The 27,883-nt window shown below is 57.5% G+C and overlaps 1 protein-coding gene across 5 annotated transcripts; it reads right to left on the bottom strand.

Annotated features, from left to right (window-relative positions):
- Tcf3 (transcription factor 3) lies at positions 1-27,883 on the bottom strand. Of its 5 annotated transcripts, none has more exons than XM_005405953.2 (17): positions 27,209-27,882; positions 22,923-22,995; positions 13,961-14,034; positions 13,751-13,829; positions 10,260-10,327; positions 9,639-9,771; positions 8,749-8,798; positions 7,534-7,794; positions 7,323-7,452; positions 7,003-7,061; positions 6,837-6,915; positions 6,475-6,548; positions 5,977-6,132; positions 5,759-5,882; positions 3,461-3,596; positions 3,130-3,365; positions 610-845 (listed from the first exon to the last, which is right to left on the bottom strand). In XM_005405953.2, the coding sequence occupies exons 1-17, from the start codon at positions 27,371-27,373 to the stop codon at positions 703-705; spliced, it is 2,040 nt and encodes a 679-aa protein (XP_005406010.1). In that variant the 5' UTR covers positions 27,374-27,882; the 3' UTR covers positions 610-702. The 5 variants fall into 5 exon arrangements, with proteins under 5 accessions (XP_013360730.1, XP_005406010.1, XP_005406011.1 ...); XM_005405954.2 differs by lacking the exon at positions 3,130-3,365 and adding an exon at positions 1,034-1,260; XM_005405955.2 differs by lacking the exon at positions 3,130-3,365 and adding an exon at positions 1,034-1,257.

Raw genomic sequence — 27,883 nt, 5'->3', positions numbered from 1 at the left:
TCTTTTTAATACTTTTAATAATCTGATTGATCATGAAATGCACCGCTCACTTCTAGAAACAGCAAGAGACACGAGGCTTTCATACAAAAAAGTTTGTTGCTTATAAAACATATGCAAAAGAAAGCTTTAAAAAAAAAGACCGAAGGCAACATCCTTGCTATTTTTCTTTTCTACATTAGAAAAAAACCCTCATAACTAATGTTCATTTTATTCTCCTTAAAAAAAATACGCTTAGGCACGATTTGCTGATGGCTTTTGAAGAAGCCAGCTTTGCAGTGTCACCCTCCTCCGGAGTGATGTGTTCGAGTCCTCCACGACTTTATATACTTAAGGCATTTTTTTTTTTTCTGACAAAGTGTATATTTTGTCGGTTTCTGGTCTTGTTTATAACACCCCCCCAAAAAAAAGGAAAAAAATGCTCCTCCTAGCCTGGTCCCTGGGGCCAAGATGCAGTGCCAGGATACGTGGGGCCAGGGGCCAGCGGCCAGCTAGCGTGGGTGGAGGTGGTCACAACAGTAAGCCAGGTCGCCGAGACCCCTTTGTCCCCTTCAGGCTGGCCTCCGGGAGCCACGGGCTCTGGTTGGCTCCAGGCAGTTGTGTGTGTGGACCCCGGGGTGGGTCCACGGATGGAACCCAGGACCCTTCCGGCCACATCTGAACGCAGGGGTCCTGAAGCAAGACTGGTCCCTCGTCGCGTCCCTGTCACATGTGCCCGGTGGGATTGTGGGTGTCGCTGAGGCCCGGATGAGCAGCCGGAAGCACCATCTGTGGGTCCCCGACCACACCGGACACCTTCTCCTCTTCTCGTCGCTTCAGGCAGGCTGCTTTGGGGTTCAGGTTGCGCTCTGGGGGGAAGGGAGAGAGGCGTGGGGCTGGGTCCTTGGAATGGACCCGCCAGGGACGGGGTGCAAGGAGGGGAGAGGGCACTGCGCTTGGTGGAGCTGCTTCCATCCATGGGTCCTGTGGCCTCTGGGATGGCAGAGCCTGGGGCCACAGGGTGGGGGCATCCATCTGCGCTGGCCGGGGACCCTACCTCGCACCTGCTGCTCCAGGCCCAGGATGACCTGCACAGCCTGCTGCAGGATGAGCAGCTTGGTCTGCGCCTTGTCGGACTTGAGGTGCAGCTGACACATGCGCCCCAGCTCCCGGAAGGCCTCGTTAATGTCACGCACGCGCACCCGCTCCCGCGCGTTATTGGCCATGCGCCTCTCCCGGTCCCTCAGGTCCTTCTCCTCCAAGGACAGCACCTCTTCCGTACTGCTGGGTCACAGCACCGGGGCCTCCATTAGTCATGGGCGTGAAGGGGCATCCGCGGATGTCAGTGGAGGTGGCCGCGGATGTAGGTGACATTTGGGTGGGTGGCAGGGTAGGTGAGAGCTAGTGTTGGGTGCAGCGGTAGGAGGAATGGTGGGTGTGGGTGACAGCAGTGTTTGGTGTGCGGCTCCGTGGGGGACAAGAGCTGGTGGCAGCGTGGGGCATGATGGGTGCTGTTGGCTATGACACTGACCTTGGGGACCACCATACACTCTATCTGGAAATAGGCCCCCAGAGAACATGACCCCATGGCAGTGTGGTGTGTCTGCAAGGGCGGCACTTGCTCGGGAAGGGCTGTTGTCCCATGGAGACCCAGCCTGGCTGTTCCCACACCTCGGGTGAAGGGTGGGTGTGACCTCATGCGGGGCTCTGCACCTGCCTCTGCGGGACGACCTTCCCTCTCCAGAGCACCCTTGATGACTGAGCGGGCCGGGTGACAGCGCAAGGTGACCTGCCCTGCTGGAAGCAGCTGGGTCCCCAAAACCCGGATCCGAGGGGCCCGGGATGGTGAGCCAGGAAAACGAATCTGCTCCTTGGGGGCCTGGGCGGGAGCAGGGCTCCCGCCACCTTCCCGGACCTCACTATCAAGCCCGTAACTGGGACCCCTGCAGGACAGCGTGGGGTCACTGAGCATGAGGTGCCGGACTTGCCCTTTGGGGAACACGCAACAAGGGACCAGCCGTTCTCGGCCCCTCCTAGCTGCAGCTCTAGAGGGATAAAAGCCCTCGTTCCCCGGCCTTGGTTTCCCCTTGGGCAGAGCTGGAGCCCATCACCCACGGAGCCCACAGACCGGAGCCCGGCACCAAGGAGCACCGACCAGTTGCTCCACTTGCGCAGCCTGCCCTCCCGTACGGCCGGAGCCCAGGACAAGCGCGCAGACCAAACTGAGACCCCGAGGCCGGCTGTGTGGGTGCTATCCTTCCCCCCAGGCCTGGGGACCTGGGGGAGGGGCCCCGAGGAGCCTGGCAGCAAGTGCGAGGTGGGGGGCCGCCGTGCTAGCAGAGGCGGCGGCGGCGGCGGGGAGCGACAGGCAGAGAGGAGAGGAGGCGTGGGGATGCGGCGGGACACACGCCGCTCGGGCGACGCGGTCACCTGCGAGCCAGGGTGGCGGTGGCTGTGGGAGAGAAAAGTTAAGGGACGCGCAGGAGCGGATTAAGGAAGCAGCGGCCAGCAGGGAGGGGGAGCCAGTCACAGGGCGGGCCCTCACCGTCCATCCCCACCTGGCCCTGCGACACGGGCGGCACAGACCCTAGGGCGCATGCACAAGGCCCGACTTCCATCCCGGCACCGCAAAACAAAAACCGAAACAAAACAAAAGCCACTAGCAGATGGACAGACAGGGTGCAGGCAGGCTCGAGAGGCCTTGTGCTACATGCAGCCCAGGTGGTTTGGACAGCAGTTAGCGCCTCTGGGCTCTTGGGGGCGCTAGTGCCCAGGAAGCACGGGCAGGGGTCAGCGACCTGGGTGCTGGGATGCAGCTGGAGGCAAAGCCAGGCCCGCGGAGCCCACAGTTCAGTCCTCCCCAGACCAGAGGGTCGCTGAGGCCAGGCAGGGTGCAGGGCAGTCGGTCAGTGGGGGAAGGGTGGGTCTGTCCTCGGGAGGGAACACGCTTGGGGCGGAGGCCAGGGGCAGGGCGTGGTCAGTGCGAACGTGCGCGAGTGCGGTGGAGGGGAGGGCTGTCAGCGCGAGGGGCAGCCAGGGTCTGTGCGTGCGCGGGGGTGTGGCCAGTCGGGGCGGGGCCAGTCAGCGGGCGGCTCCAAAGCAGGGAGGCGAGCGGAACAGGGGGTGCGGACGCCGCCAGCGGCGCCCACTGACCTCGCACTTGCTGCTCGAGGCTCAGGATGACCGACACGGCCTGGTGCAGGATGAGCAGCTTGGTCTGGGGCTTCTCGCTGTTGAGGTGCAGCTGGCACATGCGCCCCAGCTCCTTAAAGGCCTCATTGATGTCCCGCACCCGCAGCCGCTCGCGGGCATTATTGGCCACCCGGCGCTCCTTCTCCCTCTCGGCCTTCTGCTCTGGGGGGAGAAGGTCGTCCTCGTCCTCGTCTGGGCTACGGGGGAGGGGAGCCAGGGGCCAGAGGAGACAGTGAGGCGGGGCGGCGGCTGGGGGCGGGGGCGCGGGGCGCGGGGCGCAGGGGGCTGGCACCTGGTCCGCGCTCGCGGGGCCTTCAGCTCCTTCTTTTCCTCCTCCGCGGGGTCAGTGGCTGCCGCGTTTTCCTCGTCCTCCTTCTCCTCTCGCTTGATCTCGCCCGCGCCCACCACGGCGCCCGCCCGGCCCAGGCCTGCAACAAGTCCTAGGTCAGGGGCTATGGCCTGGGACTCTCCTGCGGCCACAAGCCAGCCAGAGCATCCGGGTCTTTGCAGAAAGAAAAAACCCCAAAAGTGATCAACAAACTGACTTTCTATCTCTCCACATACGGGTACCAGTTAAAGAGTAAGAGCCTGGCAACATTATTATTTTGGCTGTGCTGCGACGGAAACCGGGACCTTTGCGCTGAGCTACAGTCCTGGTCCTTTTTACTTGTTTTGTGACAGGGTCTCATTATATAGTTCAAGCTGGCCTTGAACTCAATATGTAGCCCAGCCTGGGCTCAAATACACGTCGACCCTCCTGCCTCAGCCTGTGAGTGCTGGGACTCCGGCTCTCACCTATTTTTTGTTGGTACTGGGAATCGACCTCAGGGCCTCACGCCTGCCAGGCAGGCGCTGTGCTGCTGAGTTACATCCCCGGCCCTCACGTACTTCCACGCTCCCTGGGTTCAGTTCTCAGCACCACAAAAAAAAAAAAAAAAAAAAGCCACAGAAGAGAAGATATTCATCACTCATGTAAATAACAAAGGACTGGTCTCTAAAATATGCAAAGAACTCCTTCACATCGGTAAGAGAAAAGTAGATTCACAGAGAATCAGGGACAGCACCCCAAGGAAAATGTGCAGAACACACAGAAACCCTCATCACATCCAGAAACTGAAGAAATGCAAATTTGGACTACAACAAACAACTGTTTCAAGCCCGAAAGCTGGCAAACCGAGGGCCCAGCCATTCCCAAGCGCTGCTGCTGAGCATCTCCTCGGCACCGCCACTTCTAGCGCGGCTCTGGCGGGCACGCGGGCACCAGCGACCCCATACCTGCTGCGGAGAGCGCCTCCTACAGGTGACCTGGGGACGCGCACTGCACACAGCAGAGGGAAGCTGACCTCAGCCAGGACAAGCAGTGGTAGGCGGTGTACCCCGGAGACGCAGGCGGAAAACCGGCTGCAGTCACCTAAGAACTAGAAAGCACGGTCGGAGGACTCTCAGCCACACTGAATGCACCTCTCAGATGCCCTCAGCAAAATGCCAGCCATGGAACTAGCCCTGGGTGCAAGAGACAAGCAGTAGGCGAGGAAGGGGCCAGATGGCGCCTGTGCTGCAGGGCTAAGGCCAGAGGACCCTCTAGCACTGCTGACGTTGGGCCTGGGTCGTTCTGGGCACTTCAGGATGCCGGGCAGCACCTCGGACCTCCAACCCTCCGCACCAGGAGCTCCCTCCTCCTGACAGCCGCACGTCTCCAAGCAACTGCTACAGTGTCCTCCCCACAGCTACTGGAGAGCACCGGAGTCAGCTCCTCTGCCCACGGCCCTCCATGGCGTTCATCTCCCTCAGGGCCACAGCCAGTGTCCTCCCTGCAGCCTGCATGGCCCCGCAAGACCTGCCCATCCCCTCCCCACCTCCCCCTCTTCTCTTTCTGCTCCAGCCACATGGGTCTCAACATGCCAGCCTGTCCTGCCCCAGGGCCTTTGCACAGGCCATGCCCTCTGCCTGGGACTCCTTCCCGCTGGTACTGCCCATTCTCAGCCCTTCCCAACCTGTGCCGAATGTTCCCTTTTTCCCCCCCCCGGACACCACTGAAGCTAAGCGGCCCAATTCCCACACCCCCCCCATTTTAACAGGGCCTTCATATTGAGCTGCGCCCCCAGCCCTTTTTATTTTGACACAGGACCTCACTATGTCACTGAAATGCCCAGGCTGGCTCAAACTTGGTGATCCTGCCCCAGGTTTCCAGAGTGAAGGAATGACGGGTGCACCACCATGCCCAGCTTCTACTTCTGGAGCCCAGAACAGCACCAGCATCCAGCACCGCACATGCACCCACACCCATCCCGTACCCACAGTGAGCTGCATCATATAGAGTGAACGCATGGGCACGGCCCCCAAAGCTTATCGCTACGGCAGACGCCAGGCCTGCTGTCCCCCTGTACCCAACACGGTAAACAGCCACGGCTTCGCACCTCAGCTCCACCAGAGCCAGAGCCACCCTCCCACCCATGCTGTGCAGGAGCCGGTCCAGACCTGCCCCGCTGGGTCCCGGGTGCCTTGGCGTGGTCCCGCACCTCAGTTTCCCCAGCTGCAGCTCCAAGCCTGCAGGACCTGTGAGGGTCAAAGCTAGTGACGTGGGACTCACCACTGTAAGAGTCTGGTGGCCGCGCGAGGTCAGGCAAGGCACCAGGCTGGCTGGGCAGGGCCGCATGGCTGTGCAGAAGGCTGGCACTGCCCGCAAGGCCATCCTCAGAGTGGCCGCCCCCAACCTGCAGGAGGAAGGGCAGGGGGCACATATAGTAGCGACAAGGGTCCAGCCTCCAGCCACCCTCCCTGCTCTGCCCTGCCCTCCCTGCTGCTCACCAGGCCTGCGTGGCGCCCGCCTACTGGCATGGGGCCAGCAAAGCTCGAGGCCAGAGCGCCATGGCTGGGCAGCAGGCTGTGCATGTCGCCTGCTGTGCCCACGGCGTGGCTGCGGAGCACGTGGATCGCCTCGTCCAGGTGGTCCTCCATCTTGTTCTGCAGGTGGGGGGCAGGCGTGAGGGCCTGGGTGCAGGACCCACCACACAGCCCGGTCCGCACACAGCACATGGCCACTGCACCCTTCCTGACATTTTTAGGTTTTCAGAATGGTGTATCCTTAACTTGTCCAGGCTGGCCTCGTACTTGAACTTGGGATCCTCCTGCCTCAGGCTTCCAAGCAGCTGAGATCACAGGCATGTGCCACCTTTTCTAGTCATCCTGTCAAAGGCCACATGTCCCACGGCAACCCTGCTGGTCACAGGAACCTGAGGGTGCCCTCATGGGACACGGTGGACACAGCTGACCACCTTCAGCCTCAAGGCAGGCAGAGAAGCTCACCAGGCCATGGAGTCCCCCGTCGTAGCTGGGCGATAAGGCACCAGGGGCTCCTGCTCGGGGCCACTGCGACGTCCCTGGAAGCAACAGGAGGGGTGTGAGCGGAAGGGCTGCGGGCGCAGAAGCAGGGAGGGAGGCATCTGCGAGCAGCAGGGGATGGACCTGCGGTCCCCCAGCCTCCACCTCCAGTGCTGGGATGGTAGGTGTGGACCACCACGCCCGCCTGTACCCCGGAGCACTGTGAACCCACCGGCCCAGGCTCCGCCAGGATGGCACAGCATGAGAACAGCCATGGCCGCCTCCTCAAGAGCCTGGATGGCCCAGAGGACGTGAGCTCACTGCAGGACCCCAGGCTGCCCACTTACCAGTCAGGCCATGTGGGGAGCCCGCAGGCGTCGAGGGGGTGGGAGAGAAGTTACTGCTGGAGTGGTCTGGGGAGTAGATCTGCATGGGGACAGGGCAGGGTGGTGGTTAGGGTAGGGCTATGTGGTGGGTCACAGCCCTCCCCGGCCCCCAGGGCCCCTGCCTCACCGAGGCCAGGGCCTTCCCAAGGGCGTCCCCGGAGCTGCCGGCCGAGGTCCCACGGGAGCCTGTGGGTGGAGAGAGGTGAGGCCCAGCCTCTGCGGCTGCAGCAGGCCCAAACACCCGGGTGACAGGGCCCACTCCTGTACACAGCTGCCCGAGCCAGCGGTGGGCAGAGGTGCCCTGCCCCAGGTCTGGTGGCTGCTGGAACCTATGACATCTGCCTCCCTGGGATGAGGCACTGGGGACCACTGTGGGTCCTCAGGCGACAGCAGGGTGGGCCCAGTGCACACCCCGGCACCTACTCCCTCCATCCAGTGGTCCTGTACCTAGGAGGCTGTCGGCCCCAGTCACGGGCGGCGTGTGGCTGGGGACGCTGCCATAGGTGGCTCCAGGCCCCGAGAAGGCGGCCACAGCTGGGAGGGTACCATTTCCCTCGGCTCCGTGCAGCTGGTAGCCCTGCGCAGGCAGGGATTGGTCAGGAAGCGGGGACCATCAGAAAGACGGGGATCCCCCCAGCTGCCCTCCCACTCAGCCTACCATGCGCTCGGGCTGCTGGAGACCGCTGAATGCACTGCCACCCACGGCGCTGCTCGCACCAGGCGCCAGGGGTAGGGGGGACGAGGCACCGCCCAGCATGGGCCCGAAGCCCACCTGGCCTGGAGGGCTCCAAAGCTCTGCTGAGGGGTGCAGGCTGCCATCTGCCATGTAGAAGGGGGTGGGGTAGGCGCTGCCTGGGGTCTTGTCAGAGGAGTAGGCACCGTCCCTACCATAGTCGTCACCTGAGCTGGGGGGGTACACCTGCGGGCGAGCAGGGGTGCACTCAGGCAGGAGGCTGCGGCCAGCCCTCCTGCCTCATCCTCGCCCTGCCACCAAGTGACAGCTACCCAACCCACTTCCTGCCCCTCCCCTTCCCCTGTAAGACATCCCAAGTTTGCATACATCCCAGCCCCTGCCCCAGAGCCGGAGGTGCTGTTGGGCCTCCTTGAGTCCCTCTCCTCTTACTTTTCCATCCACTTCTTCCTGCCTCCTTCCCTTCAAAGTTCTAGCCTCTTGGCACCTGAGGGCTGAAACTGGCTTCTGCCCAGAACGGCTCTTCTTTCCTTCAGCAAACTCCTACTGACCCATCAAAGTCCCAGCTCTAACACTTTCTGCTCTCCTTTGTCATGCTGTTTCAGATCCTCCACTGTAAGTAAACTCCCGACCTTAAGCCCGGATCACACAGACTCGCGGTCTCGGGCAGGGCCCTGGAGAAATGCCTGAACATGGCTGACCAAGGCGGGTCAAAGGGCACCCCTGGTCAAAGGGCGTCTACTGCTGCCTGGAGTGCAGGGTGGGCTCAATAGAGGCCAGTGATGGGGTCCAGTTAATGCCAGTTGGCTGGCTGGTACAGCTGAAGGAGGCAGGGAGACAACAGGAATCTTGACAACTAGAGTCCCTAAAACAGCCTGGCTGTCACCCTGATCCTGACCAAGCACAAGGCAGGAATGGGGCAGGGACACGGCTCAACCTGGGGGAAGAGGGACAGCACAGTGTCCCCAGGGTGCCCTGCTGCTGAGCCCCCGCTCACACGGAGGACACAGGGTCAAGTATGGCGAGAGATGACGGCTGGACCTGACCTAGGCCGGGCTTCCCTGCTGCTCCTCAGGCCTGGACCAGGCCTTGGGGGACACGCTCCAGGCTGCTGTGCCCTCCACAGGGAGACCCCAGCCTTGGGGTCAAAGACGCACAGGGTCCCCTGGGCCCCCTACTCACCGAGGAAGGAAGACCGGGTGGGACCTTCCGGCCCTTCTTGGGCTGTGATTCTGCAGAAGAGGAGTTACCGTCGCTGTGGCTGCCCTCGCTGCCCACTGCTCTAGGCAGTCCCTGTGCTGCCCCCGGGAACCACGTGCCCGCCATGTGGCTCAGCTACTGGGGGCTCCCTTCATGGGCCCGGAAAACCCCATGAGGACAGGGCCACCCACGGTCACTCTAATGTCACACACCCGGCCCTATGCTTCATGGGATCTGTGCTTGCAAGGCCACCTGCCCAGTCCAACTGGTACCCTGAGCTGGCACTACAGCTCCCTTCCCCACCACTCAGGGACAGGCGCAGAGAGGCAGCGTGAGTCCCCGATGTCAAGGTCCTGCTGAGGTGGGATGAGGCCGGGCACAGCTGCTTTGTGCTGCTCCCACTGCAAACTGGGCACCCATGCAGGGCCCCTTGCGCTCGCCCACGGGGACTTCGCTGTTTAAACTGCTCCAGCAGCAACGCCCCTCAGCGGCACAAAGAGGCTACCAGACACCAGCCAGAGGACCCCATGTGTGGGAGAACATCTGTCTCTGAGTGACAGCGCCTTTGGCTTTGGGCTCAGGGGCACGGGGACCCGGAACCAGAGCCAGTGTCTGTGGCCACCACCAACATAACAAAGCTCCTGGGAACCTGACCCTGCAACGGCTCAGGGCTCCAGGGGACTTGGGGGCTGGGACTACCAGGAACCACCAGGTTCGGCCGTATCTGCTCTTCTTTGTCCCTCCCACCCGGGACTGGCCAGGGCCTTAAGGTAAGTGTGAGTGACAACTCTGTCCTGTTTCCTTGGCTACCAGGAAGAGACGCAGTGACGCCCGGCAGCCCCGTCCTACCTGCCACAGCCCACCCCACTTACCCAGGCCGCCGTCCGCGGCTCTCCGCCGGGGGTTGCTGGGGAACGAGGGGTAATACGCCGAGCTGCCCTTGACGCCCGAGGGTGACAGCGGCCCAGGGCTGCTCAGGGCCAGCTCTCCCGGCAGGAAGCCAGCCTAGGGGGAGGACAGGTCATGGGGGCACTGGGCTGGCCAGTTTGTCATGAAACCCACCACTGCAAAGCTCCGGGCCAGTCGGACGTCCCTCAGGGCCACCAGCCCAGCCAAGAGGGCAACTCTTTGGCCCGTCTGTGCGCTGCCTTTCATGACACCTGCCCTGTTCTGGGATCCAAGGCACTGCACAGCTCAGGCCATGCTGTCATCTCCGTGAGGACAACACAGAAACAGACAGGCCTGGTGGTGAGTGCCTGTCAGCCCAGCACAGTGGGAGGCTGAGGCAGGAAGATGGCAAGCTCCAGTCCGGCCCAGGCAACTGAGCAACTTAGAGACCTGTCTCATAATACAAAATGAAAAAGGGCTCAGGATGGACCTCGGTGCAAAAGCCCTGGGTTCAGTCCTCAGGTACAGCAAGTAGAAGGGAAGAAAAAAAAAAAAAACGAAGAAGGGAGGACCAGGAGGAGCAGAGCGGCTGGCAGTGCACTCACCTGTGTCAAGCCGCCAACACCCGCTTCTCTCCCGAAGGCAGCGTATGTGCCCCGCTCGCCACCCTTGCCTGGAGGGAGAGAAAAGGTCACCTGAGCAGACCCCAAGGGTGGTGCACACAGCAGGCCCTCAGTAAGAGCGGAAGATGGGAGCAGGGCCGATGCCGCAGGGCCCTGCCTGCCTGGGTGCCTCCTATTTACCTAGAGCCTGTGGGGGACGCCAGGGTCCCTGGGCCATCAGGAGACCAGCCCGACACAGAGCTGTCTGCAAACCTGAGCAGGGCAGCCCAATGCCGTCTGCCCTGGTCTCTCACAGCCATGCCTGCCCTCGCCCAGCCTGTTTCCTGTCCCAGGGATGGGTCTGGGGCCTCTGTCGGAGCCTGTGCTGTGCACGCAGTGACCCAGTGCTCGAGTCTCCATCCTACCAGCTCACTCCCCGCCCAGGGCCTGGGCAATGGGGCACCTCTGCTTTCTGGCCAGTGGTCACTCTGTGACCCAACATGCATCCCATGCTAAGCCACGAGCACCTTCCTGGAGGTGCTGATTCAAGCCAGTGGGCGAGAAGGGGCAGGCAAGGTGCGGGGCTGTGGGGGACGCTCTGTGCAGACAGACTTCTGTCACTGCAGGACGCCTGGATCCAGCCACACTTGACACGGGATCCTGAGGTTAATCGGTACCTGAGCTATTAGCCTCCTTTGGACTAAAACTGGGCACAGCAGGCTGTGGTGGTGCAGGCTGCAGTCCCAAGCCTCGGGAGGCTGAGCCAAGAGCATTGCTGCAAATTTGAGGGCAGCCTGGGCTATGTAGTGAGTTCAAGAGCTGTCTGAACTACATAGTGAGACCCTGTCCCAAAAATAAATACATAAATAAACCCCCAAATTTAGACAATTTAAAAGAAAAACTGGGCATTAAACTTAACAAAAAATGGTAAACAAGCCTTGTCAGGAGGGAGGAGCTGGAGAGCTAGATCCACTCACTTGAATAATGCTCAAACAAGGAACAAAACCCTCTTAGCTGCGCCCAGCACTCTGAGAAGCTGAGGCAGGAGGATCAAAAGTTTAAGCCACCCCCTCAAAAAAAGTTTAAGCCCAACCCCAGGTTCAATGGAACAGATTAAAAGATGCAGAAACAACTCCAGACATACTCAGCCACCTTATCTTTGACAAAGGTGCCAAACCCCTTCACTGGAAGAAAGATAGCCTCTTTAATAAATGGTGCTGGGCAAATTGGCTTTCCACATACTGAAGATTAAAATTAGACCTATATCCTTGCACTAAACTAAAATCGAAATGGATCAAAATCTAAATATTAAAACAGAAACATTAAATCTGCTGGAAGATAGAATAAGGTAAAACTCTTGAAGACATTCATGTAAGCGAAGACTTTATGAACAGAACCCTGATCACACAGGAACTACCACAAATAACAACTGGGGGCTGGGGATTTAGCTCAGCGGCAAAGCACCTGCCTGGCAAGCGCAAGGTTGTGAGTTCGATTCCTGGTACCGGAAGAAAAACAAAACAAAACAAACAAACAAATGACAACTGGGGTCTCATCTTATTAAAAAGCTTTTATACTGCCAGATCAACAACCAACAGTGTGAAGAGACAACCCAGAGTGTGGGAAAAAATATTTGCCAGCCATTCCTCAGACAAAAGATCCCTATCTAGAATATATAAAGAATCAAAAAAATCAGACTCCTCACATTCAAAAACCCAATCCTAAAATGGGTATCTAAGATGAACACGCTTCTCAGATGACGTACAAACAGAAATAAATATAGGAAAAACTTTCACCATGACTGGTTATTTGAGCAACGCGAATGAAAACAACACTGAGATTCCACCTCAGCCCAGAAAGTAGGGGGAACGTAAAGACAAAAAAAAGTGAGAGAAGGAGGAAAGAATGGAAACAAAGCCTTCGTAAATGAGGAGAGGAGAAGGGCTGAAGGGAGGGCTGGGCAATGGGAAAGAAATTAAGTTGTATCACCCACACGCACACATCTGCTATGATCAATGTGATCATTACATATACCTAAAGCGTACCAATAAAATCTGACAGGAAAAAAGAAACAAGAACCAGTGTACTTGAAAAAAAGAAGTTGGGGTGGGGATATAGCTCAGTGGCACAGCACCTGCCTGGCAAGCACAAGGTCATGAGTTCAATCCCTGGTACCGCAAAAAAAAAAAAAAAGAAAAAAAGAAGTTTAAGCCAAGCTTGGGCAATTTAACAAGATCCTGTCTCAAAATAAAAATTTAAAAAAAAAAAAAAAATCTAACTCCTAATTTAATTTGAAAGAATCAGAGTCCCAGAACGAGTACCGCTGGAGTCTGGCTTTTGCCACCGCGTCTTGCCCAGTGACATAAGGGTAGGTGGGACAAGAAGCTGCGCTCCCTGCAGCCACACACGCTCTCCCAGTACCCAGCCAGAGGACCAGGCAGGCCAGAGGCTGGGGCTGCCCCTCTCCATGGCTCCAGGGACCCTGCCTGCCCTGGGCAGGGCCCAGCATGGAGCAGGCAGCAGGACCAGCCCAGCACACAGCTGGGTTCAGGCTCTGCTGACCAGACGGCCATGGAGACTGCCACACGGGAGGTGCCTAGGGGCCCCCAGGCCAGCAGGAAGCCAGGCAGGAGCTGGGGGGAGGAATGGGCGGCGGAAGGGACGTGGCAGCCCCGGGTGCAAACACTTCCCTGGGTGACAGTGGCCTGTCAGAAATGGGCACAGAGCTCCCATGGGTGCCCAGCCGCGCCTGCCCCTCCCTCTTCCCATGCCACATGCTTCCCACTTTGACTGCCAGTGCTGGTTGGGCTTGGGCTGCCCCTCAGGGTCCCCTGGGCCTCAGCTTCCCCGACGATACAAAGTCCATGCCGAGGGGCTGGGGATTTAGCTCAGCGGCAAAAGCGCCTGCCTGGCAAGCGCAAGGTCGTGAGTTCGGTTCCTGGTACCGGAGAAAAACAAAAAAAAAAAACAAACAAAAAAAACCAAACAAACAAAGTCCATGCCGAGCACTGACGGCTAAGCCCAGCCGCGCATTCAGGGCTCCCGGCCTTGACCACATCAACCGGCAGGAGTTGGGGTCCTAGGGTCTCTGGCAGGAGGAATGGAGGCCCAGGCTCATCTGCCCATCTGTGAGATGCTGGGAGCCTCTGCAGGTGGGCTGGTGCGGGGGCGATGCTGGGGACCGCTAGGAAGGTCTGGGGGAACCTTGTCCCGTGGGAGGGAAACTGATGCTCAGACATGCATGGAGCTAGTCCTGCCTTGGCAAGATGGTGACCATCCAGGGGCCACAACCAGGTGCAAATGGGCTCCGCCTCGCAGAGCCAGACTCCAACCTGGGCGGCCAGATGCCTGAGCAGTGCCCACCCAGGAAGCAGGCAAGGCCCCACAAGCATGCGCACAGGAAGCCCAAGTCACAGGGAGCTGTGTTCACCCGTACAGGTATCCCCACGATGGCTGGCGCCCCAGGGCCGCAGGGCCAGCTGAGCCACACTCACCTCCAAGTCCGGATCCCAGGAAGGCGGGTGCTGAGATGCCACCATGTGAGTCACTGAAGTGGGCACTGTCGCTGTAGCTCTGGGGAGACAGCAGGGCAAGGGCTACTAGTGCCAGGCCCAGGACACTAACCTGGGTCTCAAGCCCAGAGCCCCCAGACACTGTTCCCTGACCACCACCCCCAATCACAGGAAGGGGAACCCACTCCTCACCCGGCTTGGGTCGAAAGAGGAATTGTTCTGGTCACTGGGGCCCCAGGAGCCTGAGGCGGACCGGTCCTCAAGACCTGCAGGGCAAAAGGAGCATCAGCAGCCACCCTTAGCCCTGTGAAGCCGTAGCCCAGCAAGCACCCAACCCAGCTGGTATGGACAGCACAGTCAGGAGCCAGGGTTCCAGACATCCCAGGTAGTATCTATAGGCCTGTAATTTGGTGATTTGCTCTCCAGCTTTCTTTGCTGGTGAACTCCTAACCATCTGTCAAAGTCTCAGCCTCTGTGCCCATTCTGAGGAAAGCCTTTATGCCTTTACTCTCATACTGGGATTCTTTTTTTTTGGTACCGGGAATAGAACTTAGGACCTTGTGCTTGCCAGGCAGGTGCTTGTGCCACTGAGCTATATCCCAGGCCATACTGGGATTCTTGCTCTGGCCTACCCTTGATCACACAGGGCTGGAGCATGTGTTTCAGACGCACTCTGTTGATCCTTTGAGAAAGGCTCACAGGGCCTCAAAGACTGGGTAATGAATAATGAACTCCAGTCCCTGGAAAGTGGGGTGTGTGGCTCCCTTCCAGTCAACCTACTGCTGCTGGCAGAGATGTAGGGCGGCCCTTAGGGCCCGTGGACTACCCACCCTTCCCACCTTTCGGTGTGGCTGGAGAGCAACAAAAGGAGAGCCCCGGTGGCTGTGCCCTGCCCTGTGGGGACAAGGTTTTCCCCAGGAGTAGGGCAGGCGGGTGGAGCCTTATCTCCCGGAGCAGGCACAGGCAGCAGCAGACCCCGCTGCTCCCCCACGGCAGGCCGCCTGGCTCCCTGTCGGGCCTCATCTCCCTTTGGGGCCCCAGAGTGCAGTTCTCTGCAGAGCAGGAGTGCGGTCCTGGGACCCCTCAGCCAGGCCCACGGTGTGCCTGGGTCCCCGCCTCACCATAAATGAGGTCACAAACAGACCCTGCTTCACAGGCCGGGGGTGTCTGCGTCCCAACCGGCAACCCAGGCTCCCCAAGCCCCTGGCCCAGCTCCCTCAGGGCCCAGTGCTCCCCGCCCACCCTCAAGTCTTTCAAACCTCGTTTTATTTCAGTGCCTTGTGTTAATCATTCTCCCAGGAGAATTGGTGTTTAATTGCTGTCTAATTTGCATAATTATGCATATTAATCTCTAAGTCTAGTGAATATTCATGTCTCATTTAGATTTTGCTTTCAAATCAAAAATTTCCAGCATGATTATGGGTGGGGGCTGGGAGCCTGCCTGGGAAAGCAGGGACTGGCAGGAGTGCCTGGAGTCTGCCTGGCATCTGTCGCCCAGTTTAGGAGTATCTGTATGGTGATCTTGGATCGCCCCCTTGGGCTCCTAGGGAGGCAGCGGCAGACTGGCTGGGTGACTCTCATGTCCTTTAAACACCTACCTACCCCTGGGCCGGGGATACAGCTCAGCAGCACAGCGCCTGCCTGGCAAGCACAAGGTCCGGAGTTCGGATTCCTGATACCAAAAATAAACAAATACCTGCCCACATCCCTCCCTGCTGGTGACAGCCCCCTTGGACAGCCAGGGACACAAGACGGTCTGTACTCTGGTGCAGCCATACCAGCGACATCTGCAGTGAGCTCTGGAGGGGCCACGACCCTTGGGCAAGGACGACCTAACTCCTTCTCACAACCATGCCCTAGGCCAGCCCTAGGGAGCCCTCGAGCCTGGCACTCCCCTGCTGTGCCCTTTGGCACACTCCTCAGTCAGCCCTCATCCTTCCCTTTCTAGAAGGGACAAAACTAGGAGCGCCTCCTCCACCAATCCAGATATTAAAATCCCCACTAATTAATTATGCATTTTAATAACCCACATGAATATTTATTACACCACCCTTCCTTGTACACTAATTAAAACATGTTAATAGAATAAGATGATCAGAGTTGGGTACCATTTTCCTGTGATTTTTTAAGTGCTGGAAGTCTGGGTAGCAGGGGTGGGGAAGACAGCTCAGAAAGTCACCCAGGGACCGGGCCTGAGGCCTGGCTCACACTGGAGACTGAGGTTCTGACTGGAGTCACAGGGGTTGGGAGGGCACAGAGCTGCCAACCGCCCAGGGAGCTGCAAAAATAACCTGTGGCAGCAGGGAGGCTCCCATGTCCCCTCAGGGTCACCTCCTCCTGCGTGACTCCTGGCTGGCCTGGGCCGATATTCCCTTCCTAAAGGAGGAAGTGGGCTTCAGAACCCCTCAGTAAATCCTAGTTCAGGCCAAGTGCCCAGGGATGGCAGATTCCAGACCAAGTCCACGCCACACATTCTTTTCCGTGAATAAGGTTTAATCAAGCTGAGCACAGTGATACACATGTCATCCCAGCATCCAAGAGGCTGAGGCAGGAGGATCAGCACTGGCTCAAACTCAGCCTGGGCCACTCAGCAAATTAGTAAGGCCCTGTCTCAAATTTCAAAATTAAAGAAAAAAGGGCTGGGGATGTGGCTCAGTGTTAAGACCCTGGGTTCCATTGCCAGTACTGCAAAAAGGAAAAAAAAGTTTTACTGGCACCTAGTCCACATGTTCACCGGGCGGTGGTGGAGCTGAGTCGCTGTGATGGACATCCTCAGCTACACAGATGAAATCACCACTCTCTGGCCCGTTAGAAGACAGGCTGCCTCGGCGCAGAGGACTGCAGTGCGCGATCAACAGACCTCAGTGCAGGACAGCAAGACACAGGGCAAGACGATGCAGGAAGCCCTCTCCCCGGGCTCGGTCCTGTCCGCTCCTCTCACCAACTCACTGCCTCAAAATGGTGGTTCACCAACAGCTACAGCCCTGGGTCAGGCACCTGGCAGCAGCCTCCGGTCAGGGCCCTGAGGATGTTGTGCCTGGGAAGCCTGCTGGGTCTTTCAGAAGCCAAACTTTCCCCTTCTGCTCCTAATCCCTCCATGGCTCCCAAGGCTCTCAGCAGAAAACCAAATTCCTCATCCCCTCTCTTCTCCCTCCGACACGAGAGCCAGCCCTGCCTGTACCAATGAGCTGCATCTCCAGCCCCTTTTTTAAAAAACTAAGACCAGGCCAGACATGGTGGTGTGGGTCTGTAATCCCAGCACTCAGGAAGCCGAGTCAGGAGGATTACTGCAAGTTTGAGGCCAGCGTGGGCTACACAGTGAGTTCAGTATCAGCCTGAACTACATAGCGAAACCCTGCCTAAAAAAGGGGGGGAAAAAAAAAAACAAACCGAGACAAGGTTGCTAAGTTGCCCAGGCTGGCTTTGGTTTTATGATCCTCAATCTTCTTGCCTCAGCCTCCCAGGTAGCTGGAATGACAGTCGTGTACCACCACAGCTAGCCCACATCTGCAGGTGCCTCATTTGAGGTGTCCGCCAAGCTAGGATGAGGAATATTCAGGAAAAATTCAATAGACCAAGGTACAAGGAGTCCTCCTAAGACGACTCCCATGCTGCAGAATGACGGGGCAGGTTCTGTGCAAACACCAGGCAATTCTACACAAGGGACTGGAGGCTCCCACAGACGTTGGTGTCCCCTGGGACCAATGCCCCATGAATAGAGGAGCAAGTAACAGTTATGACCACTACCATCACTGTGACACACCATGATCCCACCTAAAACACTAAACAGTGCTAGGCATGGTGGCAGATGGCTGTGTTCCCCACTATTCGGTAGGCTGAGGCAGGAGGATCACTGAGTTTAAGGCCAGCCTGGGCTCCTTAGTGGGTTCAAAGCCAGCCTGAACTTCGTAAGGAGACCCCACCTCAAAAAGTAAATAAATAAATAAATAAACCAACTTTCCACTTGAAACATGGAATTCATAAATTTCCAATAAAACTCAACTCCCAACATTTTAAAAAGCTACTTAAGTATCTACCATATACAGAAAACACATATTACTGATACCCATGGGATGTGGCTACCTGGGACCCAGAGGAAAATGTATAATCCTCAGCACCCCAATTACTAAATGAAAGAGAACAGAGTTTAAAAAAAAAAAACAAAAAAAACCCAGGGGCTGGGGATTTAGCTCAGTGGCACAGCGCCTGCCTGGCAAGTGCAAGGTCGTGAGTTCGATTCCCGGTACCGGAAAAATGCCAAAAAAAAAAAAAAAAGGTGTTCAATTTAAGCTTGGGTTCGGGGTGGAAAAAACCCTTAAGAGGAGGAAGGACTAAGATCAAAGTAGAAAAGGAAAAGCAGGCAGTCAATAGAAAAATATCGGTTCCCCAATCAGGCTGAGTCCTTGCAAGGAAAATCAATATAACAGATAAAGCAAGAGGCAGCGGCATCAAGGGCAAAGGGACAGAACGGGAAGGAAGCTGTGAGGACCAGGACACAGGCTCAGACGGTAGCGGGGACTTCACAGGTTAGGAGTTCTGTTTTAAATCGTGGCTAAAATGAACGAGCTTTGTTTGTTTCGTTCTTTGAACCAGGGTCTTGCTAAGTTGCTCAGGTTGGCCTCGAACTTGCAATCCTCCTGCCTCAACCTCCTGAGTAGCTGGGATGACAGGTGCACAGCACCATGCCTGGCACCTCTGCAGATGCTTCAAGGTGGTCGTGTGTGGGAGAAAGCATTTGTGGGAAGTGGGACGCGGCGCCTGGGGGTGCAGGGCAATGTTCACCAAGAAGGTCAGACAGGCCCAAGGCACAGGGCCTGACCAGATAAAGACAGACAGAAAGGCCTATCTGCAATCCACAGCCCGCTCTGGGCTTGCAGACCGAGCAGCTTCTAAGGAGTCCAGTGACCCAGGGAGGAGTCCCCACGGTCACCCCGGAAGCATAGGAGGGGGGTAGAGGGGAGGCCACAGGGAGAGCAAGAGGGCCATTTACCTGCAAATCCAAGGCAGGCAAACAATGATGCCTGGAGGTGGACAAGGAGAAACACCCTAGAACAGCACCAAGGAAATGCCAAGATGGCCGGTGTAAACTTCTCTGCAAGCAACTATGACCACCTGCAAGTCCAAGTCATTCAGTGCCTTGTACAAGTATGAGGGTATGGGCCAAGATGCAGCTCAATGGTGAGCACTCATCTAACATACTCAAGACCCTGGCTTCTGTCCCCAGCACCCCAAAACAAAAACACAAACAAGGCATGCTGGGTGCAGTGCCACCCACCTGTAACCCCAGCTACAGGGGAGGCTGAGGCAGGAGGATCACAAGTTTGAGGTCAGCCTGGGCCAATCAGCCCTGTCTCAAAACAAAAAAAAAGGCTGGGTGTGCAGCTCAGTGTAGGGAAGATCCCCAGCCTGCACAAGGGCCTGGGTACAGCAAATACAAAAACAAAACCCCACAAAGATACAGTGAATAAAACTGAGCAGATGCAGCAGGGCATGGTGGTGCACGCCTGTAATCTCAGCACTCAGGAGGCTGGCTGAGAGTTCAAGACCAAGCTGGGCGTGGTGGCGTATGCTAGTAATCTCAGCACTAGGGAGGCTGAGGCAGGAGGATCACTGTGACTTCGAGGCCAGCCTGGGCTACAAAGTGAGCTCAAGGTCAGCCTGAACTGCAGAGCGAGACTCTGTCTCAAAAAGATAAAACAAAACAAAACAGGGGCTGGGGATTTAGCTCAGTGGCACAGTGCCTACCTGGCAAGCGCAAGGTCTTGAGTTCAATTCCTGGTGGCGGGGGGGACCAAAAGCAAAACAAAACAAACAAAAGACCAATAAAACAACAACAAAACAAGAAAAACAAAACCACCTGAGTAAAACTGCGGTACTTAGGAGAAAAATTTAAAAGATAAAATTCACAGCTAACTTGGCAACTTTGAAAGGGCTCAGAGAAGCTTCAAACCATGAACACTGCCTGTCCTTTACTCTGCTGCTGGCTAACTTCTTAACTGAAATGCTTCTCCACACTTCTTTTTATCCTACCTGCTCTGATGGTGCGAACCTGAAGGCTGGGGCTAGTCCTCTGTAAAGAGCACTGGCCAATCAACAAGCACAGCAGTCAGCTTATCATGACAGGGACAACACCTGTGTCACTCACTGAACAGTTTCAGAAGATGATCCAAGATTGGCACCTGACACAGTGCCTAAGAAATGCCGATTCAAGTTGTTCTGATTTTGCTTTTGAGACTGGTTCTTGCTGAGTTGCTTGGGTTTGGCTCAAACTCACAATCTTTCTGTCTCAGCCTCCTGCCAGGACCTCCTGCTGGGATGGCATGCCCGCACCACGATGCCTGGCAAGTTGCTGATCTATATTATGTGGCTGTTGAATAGCTGATCAAGCAACAATAAAAGGGAACAAACTGCTAGTCACGGTGGTGCCTGTCGGCTGTCACCCCAGCTGTTTGGGAGGCTGAGGCAGGAGGATCTCAAATTTAAGCCCTGTGTAGGCAGCTAAGCAAGAGCCATTCAAAATAAAAAAAAAAAAAAAAAAAAAGGGCCGAGGATGTAGCTCAGTGGTAGAGCGCCCCTGGGTTCCACCCCCAATGCCACACACACACACAAAAAATCAATCAGTCAACCCATCAGTCCCTATCAATATGCAGTAATGAGAAGCAAACAAAAAAGGAGCAAAGTACTGATTCAGTCCACAACGGATTCTGCAGAGCAGCTCGTAGTGACAGTGCCCGCCTCAGAGGAAGCATGCTGTGTGGCACAGACAAATGGCAGATCAGGGGCTCCAGGGATGGGGTACCGGCAGTGCCATGGTGACGCTGCCAGGGCTCTACCTGTGGGGTAAAGCCCTGCAGAACCTTGCACCCACACTGGGGGCCTCCCACCCATGGCAGGTACAGGCATGGCACCATGGGGCTGGGCAAGGGCACAGTGACTTCCCTCAAACTATCTGGGACTCCGCCACAATGCTGATGTCAGTCATTATCCCGAAGGAAGGGGGCTGTGCCCCTATGGGCTCACGAAAGTACAGAGGCTTCAGGAGAGACAGTTCTGCGCTGGTGACCTCGGGAGGTCAGCGGCCACCATCAGACCCTGCCCCTCGGGCTCTCCCTGCCCAGGCCCTTGCTCTACAAGGGCAGAAAGGGGGACCTGAGCTCAGCCTGGGGACCCAGATACCCATGCCTCACCGCACACGGCCCTGCCCGCCCAAGGACCCACACGCCTTCTCCAGACACACGGCCCTGGTTCAGAGACGTGCTGTCACCTGTGGTGAGCCATACCAAGAAAGAGGCAGTGCAGGTCTTAAGGCTCCCAGCTCCCTATTGTCTCTGGGGCGAATCACAGAGCAGGGACCAACAACGCCACCTCCCTCCAGGCCAGAGCCAAAGGGGATCCCTGAGCCCTCGGATCTACTGCACTAGGGGGACTAGGCCAGGAGCAGCCACAAACATCAATCCACACAAGTCCACCGGGTCCCTGACTGCACCACGCCAGGCATCTGGGGAGGCAGAGCCGCAGCCAGGCAGCAGTGTCCCCGAGCCCACACACCATGGCTTTGGCCATGGGGGTTTGTGGAAGACCCAGAAGGGAGAGGACACTGCGGCCCAACTGGGCTGAGGCCAGGGGACGAGGGGAACAGTGCAGAGTTCTGAGCCCCTGCTCCCAGCAAGAAGCATCACCCCCTCTCTTCTGTGGGCTGCTTCCGGGGTACAGGGGGCCTCGGGGATTTCCATGCCCCAGGGAGCGCCTGGCCAGCGCAAGGCCACTTCCTCAGCCAGAAGGGAAAGGCTAGGGAGGAGGGGCACTGCCATGGTCCTCTCTGAGGGTACAAAGACACGAGACCGCTCACCACCCTCAGGATACCTGTCCTTCTGCTTGAGCCCTGTGGTCACCCCTGGGGTCTCAGGCTCAATTCCCATCCCATCCCATCCCATCCCATCCCAGAGACAGAAAGGACACAGCGGGGAGACAGACCCTGAGCCCCCAGGAAGCTATGCAGGCCCAAAAGGGGCCGGAGGTACATGGACTCTGACCCAGGCCTCAGGGCACGGCTGTGCCCACCTTTTCACCTGCACACTGACCTCTGCTCACCACCCTCCAGCTTCCTGCTACCCATGTACAGAGGGCCCTCCCCGAAGGGCTGCTCGGCCCGCCTGAGGACCCCCTCACACCACATGCCCTAGCCGGCCTCTGCCCACCTCCCTGGGCCCGCACTTCCTCTGTCCCGCCCCAAGCAGCCCACAACCCTGCTACTCAGCACCAGGTCCTGTCACCTTCCTGCCACCAACTCTCTGGCCCTCAGCCCTGCCCATCCAGCCCACTACGGGCTCTGCCACTTTAACTGACTTGCTCGGTTTGCCTGGCAAGCTTCCGTTTCAGGGAGCCAAGTCTCGGACCTCAGGAAGCCCCCTCAACTGCAGGAACAGGATGGCTGCTCATCTCAGGGCCAGGCTCTGTACACAGCAGGCACCTAACACATCCATCAACAAAAACAGCCAGGGTCCCAGCATTCGGGAGGCTGAGGCAGGGAGGATCATGAGTTTGAGGCCAGCCTGCACTACCTAGTGTGTTCAAGGCCAGCCTGTACTATATACTGAGACCCTGTGTCAAAAAGCCCAACAAAACATGCAGGGAAGCTAGGTGTGGTGATACACACCTGTCATCCCAGTACTCTGGGAAGCGGTGGCAGGAGGGCTGCAAGTTTGAGCCCAGACAACTTAGTGAGACCCTGTCTTAAAATAAAAAATAAAAAGGGAGCCAGGTGTGGTGGCGCATGCATGTAATCCCAGCACTCAGGAGGCTGAGGCAAGAGGATCGCTGTGAGTTTGAGGTGGGCCTGGGCTACAAAGTGAGCTCAAGGCCAGCCTGAACTGCATAGTGAGACCCTGTCTCAAAAAGACAAAAAAAATCAATCAATCAATCAATCAATCAATAAAAAAACAGAAAGGGAGGGAATTGTAACTCAGTGCCAAGGCCCTGGGTTCCATCCCCAGCATTGGGGAAGCTAGGAATCATGGGGCTTCTGAGGAGATGGCAAGCTGCTCTGGCCCAAGGGGACACTGTGCATCAATGGGGCTCATCTGCCAGGCCACCCTGTGCGAGCCGAGCCCCCCAACAATCACTCCACAATGCCCCAAGGGAAGCTCAGTCCTACCTGAACCTCCAAACTGGGCTCCAGCGAGGGCGGTGGGCCGGCCCTTCCCATTGGCCACAGGCAGTGGGAACATCTGCAGGGACAGAGAGGGACAGCAGTGAGTGTGGGCAGACAGGAGCCCAAAGCTATAGTCCTTGTGCCTCATGGGGTGTGAGGCAGGGGTAGAGCTCTCTGGAACACCGGGTCTGAGGTCTGAGCAGGTGTGCCTCAGCCCAGCCCAGCCACAACCTCAACTCCAAGGCTGCCATCCCGAAAGGGGGTTCAGCCAAGGAAGCCAGCGACCAGGGTGGGGAAAGGCAGAGATGCCAGGACAGTGTGGAGAGAGGACCTGGGTGTCCATCCCACCCACCCGCAGCCATGGTGTTCAGGGCAACCTTAAGACCCTGTGGGAAACCGGGTATGGTGGTACACACCTATAACCCCATCACTCAAGAGGCTGAGGCAGGAGGACTGCTGCCAGGCTGGGCTACACAGTGAGTTCAGGACCACCCTGGACTGCACAGTGAGACCCTGTCTCAAAAAAGAAGACTGCAGGTGGCAGCCACCGTGGAACACACCTGTCATCTCAAGTGCTCTGGGAGGCTGAGGCAGGAAGTTTTAGAGTTTAACCCCAATATTGGCAACTTAGCAAGACTCTGTCTCAAAAGATAAAGCAGGCTGGGGATATAGCTCAGCCCCAAGGCCCTGGGTTCAAACCCAGGGAGAAAGAAAGAGAAGACCTAGACGACTATTTCCTCGGGAGGGGTGCCTACACAGGCAGTGATACAAGTCCTCCTTCCTCCCCAGCTTAAGAAAGCGAGTGCCACACTCAACAGGACCCTCGGGCCCCAGCGCCTCCCAGGGCTGTGAGTTCAAGGAAGGTGGTTACAGGTCAGGTGTCCCGTGTGGTCTTCAGTGAGCATGCCACACTCCACAGGTCAAATGTGGGTTGTCTGTCAGAATGGGAAACTGAGGCTCAGAGCAACAGGTGGGGATGGAGCGCAGATGTCCAAAGGAAGCTGGAGATCCGGGAGGGCAGCACTCGCTTGGTAGCTGAGGGTGTGGGCCTGTCACTGGCCACCTGCCCCCTCCCTCTGGCTCACTGTCCCCAGGGCGCTAAGTCCCTAAAGATTAAACAGCTTAGAGCTGCATTAACCGGAAAGTCCCAACATCAACAAACGCTTTCACCACAGAAAAAACAAACCTGGCCCAGCCCTGCCCCAGGGATCGTTTTGAGAGGTTCAGTCTGCTCAGGGCCTCAGTGGTTACTCGGCTGAAATCGGGCCGAGGGCTGCCTGGGACAAGCCAGCCCTGCTGCTCCCAAGACCTTCCCAGGACAGCCAGGAGGGATATGCTCAGCATCCTTGTCCAGGACTCAGTGGTCTCAGAAAGTACAGTGCTGCATTCTCCTGAAGGGGAAGGCGAGCCCACTCTGGGGTATCCAGGCTGCAGTCAGGTTCTTTCTAGGGTGCCGTCTTGCAAATCCTATGGTGCTCATGTGTCAAATGGGAACTGTCCCAGCTGAGAAAAGTGGCTCTCCCATCGGGACACTGAGGCCAGCGCTGGGGGAGGGTCTGGCCTGAAGCACCCAGACCCTTTGGGGAAGCAGATGGATCCCACTTCTCTCTGGGTCCTCAACGGCAGCGGAAGCTCCACTGACCTGGCATTTGTCACCGGGTGGGGGTGGGGGTGCTGGGCCATGTCCTGTGGGCCCTGGGGGCCCCATGATCAACTGAGCCCACTCCCCTCTCTCAGAGCCTGTTTCCTCTTCTGCTAAATAGACTGAGGGCTCTGGCCACATGGCGCATTGTGAAAATACACAAGCCTCCTGCGCCACCTGCCTAGGGGTGCTGGGTGTGAATACCCAGGGGTACAGGGACTGCCCTAGACCCATGGAGGGCGTCATTTAGCTGCCAGCCCAGCGCCCACTGGTCCCTAACACCTTCACCCCACCTTTAGCTGGTAGCAGTGGGGATGGAACCCAGGGCCTGCATGCTGAGCTGCGTCCCCAGCCCTTTTGTTTCATTCTTTGAGACAAGGTCTTGCTCATTGCCCGGGTAGGGCTGACACCTGCGATCCCCCGGCCTGAGCCCCGGAGAGCTGCGAGGACAGGCGTGCGCCACACCTGGCTCTGTTTTCCCTTTTCGCCAGGAAGCTCAGGTCCAGGTTGAAACACTGACAGGACTTTAACGGTGTGGGTTTTCTCCTTTGCAGACTTTGTTTTTTGAGATAGGGTCTATGTAGTACAGACTGGGCTTGAACTCACTGTATAGTTCATACCACCCTCAAACTCTCAGTGGGCCTCCTGCCTCAGTCTCCCCAGTGCCAGGATTACAAGCGTGCACCGCCATGCCCGGCTCTCCTTTGCACTGAATTTGTGCTTTGTTTTGGAACTGGGAATTGAACTCAGGACCTTGGGCTTGCGCTTGTGACACTGAGCTACATCCCCGGCCCTGCACTGACTTTGACCGTCCCAATTTTCCTACCTTCTGTGAACCTGGTCCCTTTTAGTAGTTCCTTTTCCATCTTTGTCTCAGACCAAAAGGCCCGATTCCGTGAAGCAACTCAGACCATTGTCCTGGGCCAGGTGCTCAGTGCGGCAGGCAGGCAGGGACCTGAGCAGAACCAGGCGGGGGGCTGCCCCTGCTCGCCGACCTGGCCAGTAAAGTTTCCCCTTATCGCAGATGGGGGCACAGGGAAGGGCTGGCCTCAGTTTCCCCTCGGGTTCTCACCTAGGGCCTGGGGAGGCAGGGGACCCTCTGGGCAAGAGAGGGAGTGATGGTAGAGGCTGCAGGGTAAACTCTGCCCCCCAAGCTGGTCTGTTCCGGCCCAATAGACTGTGACTTGTCAGTTTAACAAAAAAACACCCGAACAGTGCTCCTGGTTACTCAGCCGGGGAGGCAAAAATAAAACAGGGCTTCAAAAATACCAGCATGGCCCTTCCGGAGCACGGCTGCTCAGCGCTGGCCCAGGCGTGTTTTTCCGCAGGGTTTTGGTCTGAGGGCCTCATGCTAGGGAGGGTGTCACTCAGACCGGAAGTGCCCTGGGCCCTTTCAGACCCCAGTGGCACGGGCCAGGGCACATGGACTGGGATGTAAGGTAACATCCCCATCTGAGTCAGAGGAAAAAACTACCATTCTTGGGTTTTTCAAGGAAACGCTAACAACCCCTCTGCCACCTACCACAGGGGCCCCACTGCACAGGTGGGTAAACTGAGGGCCTGGGGCCTCCACAATGGTCTCGGCCTCCTGGTACCCACAAGGGCTCCAGCTTCTCAGCCTCACCAGGTTCAGTGGGGCTGTGTGACCCTGGGAGCCGGCACGCAGAGCACACGTGTCTATGACTGGAAATGGGTGACTCAGGGACAGGGCAGCCAGGGCCCCTGCTGTGACCCCTACTCCAGGGCCCCCACTCGCCTGAGCTTCCGGCAACTGAGTCCAGACAGCCATCAAGTGTGACACGGGATTATCCGTATCAGCTCCTTCCTCCTCGCCCACAGAGGGTGGGAGCACTGGCCCCTCACCAAGGGTCCCCTGCGTGGGTCAGCTCGAACCAGGGATTCCCTGCTTCCCCCCGCACCCCCTGCAGTGGAGCCAGAGACCCACAGCTACGGTCTGCTCACACAGCCAGCCACGGGCTCAGCCCCACGCACAAGCTGGAGGCAGTTCCTCCTCCTCTCTTTGGGCCTCAGTCTCCCCATCTATAAAGTGCAAGATGCACCCATTCTATGGCTGAGCAAAACCGTGGTTTTGCTCACTCTCCCACAGATACGCCGACTCCCCTGACTCCACCCCAGGGACCTCCCACTCCAAAAGCTGAGGGCTCCGATACCTCCGCAGGGTGCCTGAGGCGGGCATTGCTTTCCCCTTAAAAACTTGTCAGGCCAGGGGTGTAGCACAGTGGCGAACACTTTCCTAGAATGCGCATACCACAAAAAGAAAAAAAGAGTCAAAGAGCCGGTGGCGGCACAGGCCTGTCAGGCCAGCACCCTGGGAAGCTGAGACACGAGGATTCCAAGCTTCAGCCCAGCCTAGGCAACTCAGTGAAACCTGTCTCAAAATAAAAAAGGATTGGGGATCTAGTTGAGTGAAGGCCCTAGGTATGCTCTCCAGTACCAAAAATTAAAAACAAACCAAAGAATGGTGGAGGCATTGGGAAGAAAAAGAATTCTATGGGACAAACATGATTATACCTAAACTGTATCAATAAAACCCGACTGAAGAAAAAAGACACTGCCGAGACTCGCAGGGGGGTGGGGTGGGCCGGGGAGGGAGGCCAGGCTGCCCAGCAGGGAGGGCTAGGCTCACCATGCTGAAGTCCAGGAGATCGCTCAGCTCCTTGTCGGTGCCCACTGGCGCCATCCTCTGGGGCTGGCTCATCCTTTGGCAGGAACCAGGGTGGACCCCCAGGCCTAGACACAGCCCTGCGTGGTGACAGGGACAGGGCAGACCCAGGGAGATGCAGGAATGCATAGACACACACAGAGAAATAGGGGGGGAAAAGAAGATTTGAGTAACTGCGGCCCCAGTGCACAAGGTGGAATAGGGCCGAGGGTCTGGGGAAAGTGGGTCCCCAAACCAAGTCCCTTCCTGATCTGGAATGCCCAGGTCTGGGTTCTCTGGAGCCCCCTCCCTAGAGCCCAGGGGAGCCTAACAATGGGGGAGGATATAAATGTCAACTCCTCCTAGGAACCCCAGGGATTGGGACCCACTTATTAAAATGGAAGCAGGGGGGTCACAATCTCTCAGTTCCAACGACCCACATGCCACCCGCCCCCTAGGGAGGGCTGGCCAAGGACCTGCCCCAAGGGAAAGTGGTGGACTCCCCAGCGGCTGTCACAGCACTCTGAAGACCCGGACCCCTAAGTGCCACGCCAAGGAAATCCACAGGTCCAAGGGTTGCAAAGCACCCCCTCCAAAGAAAGCTTAATTGAGAAGGGAGGGGACAGGCCCTGGCTGCACCCCCTCCCCAGGAAAAGCTTC

Source organism: Chinchilla lanigera, unplaced genomic scaffold (assembly GCF_000276665.1).
Source record: "Chinchilla lanigera isolate Chin_1 unplaced genomic scaffold, ChiLan1.0 scaffold00094, whole genome shotgun sequence".
Classification (NCBI taxonomy): domain Eukaryota; kingdom Metazoa; phylum Chordata; class Mammalia; order Rodentia; family Chinchillidae; genus Chinchilla; species Chinchilla lanigera.
The sequence above is the reverse complement of the archived record's forward strand: the minus strand, read 5'-3'. Positions and strand labels throughout refer to the sequence as shown.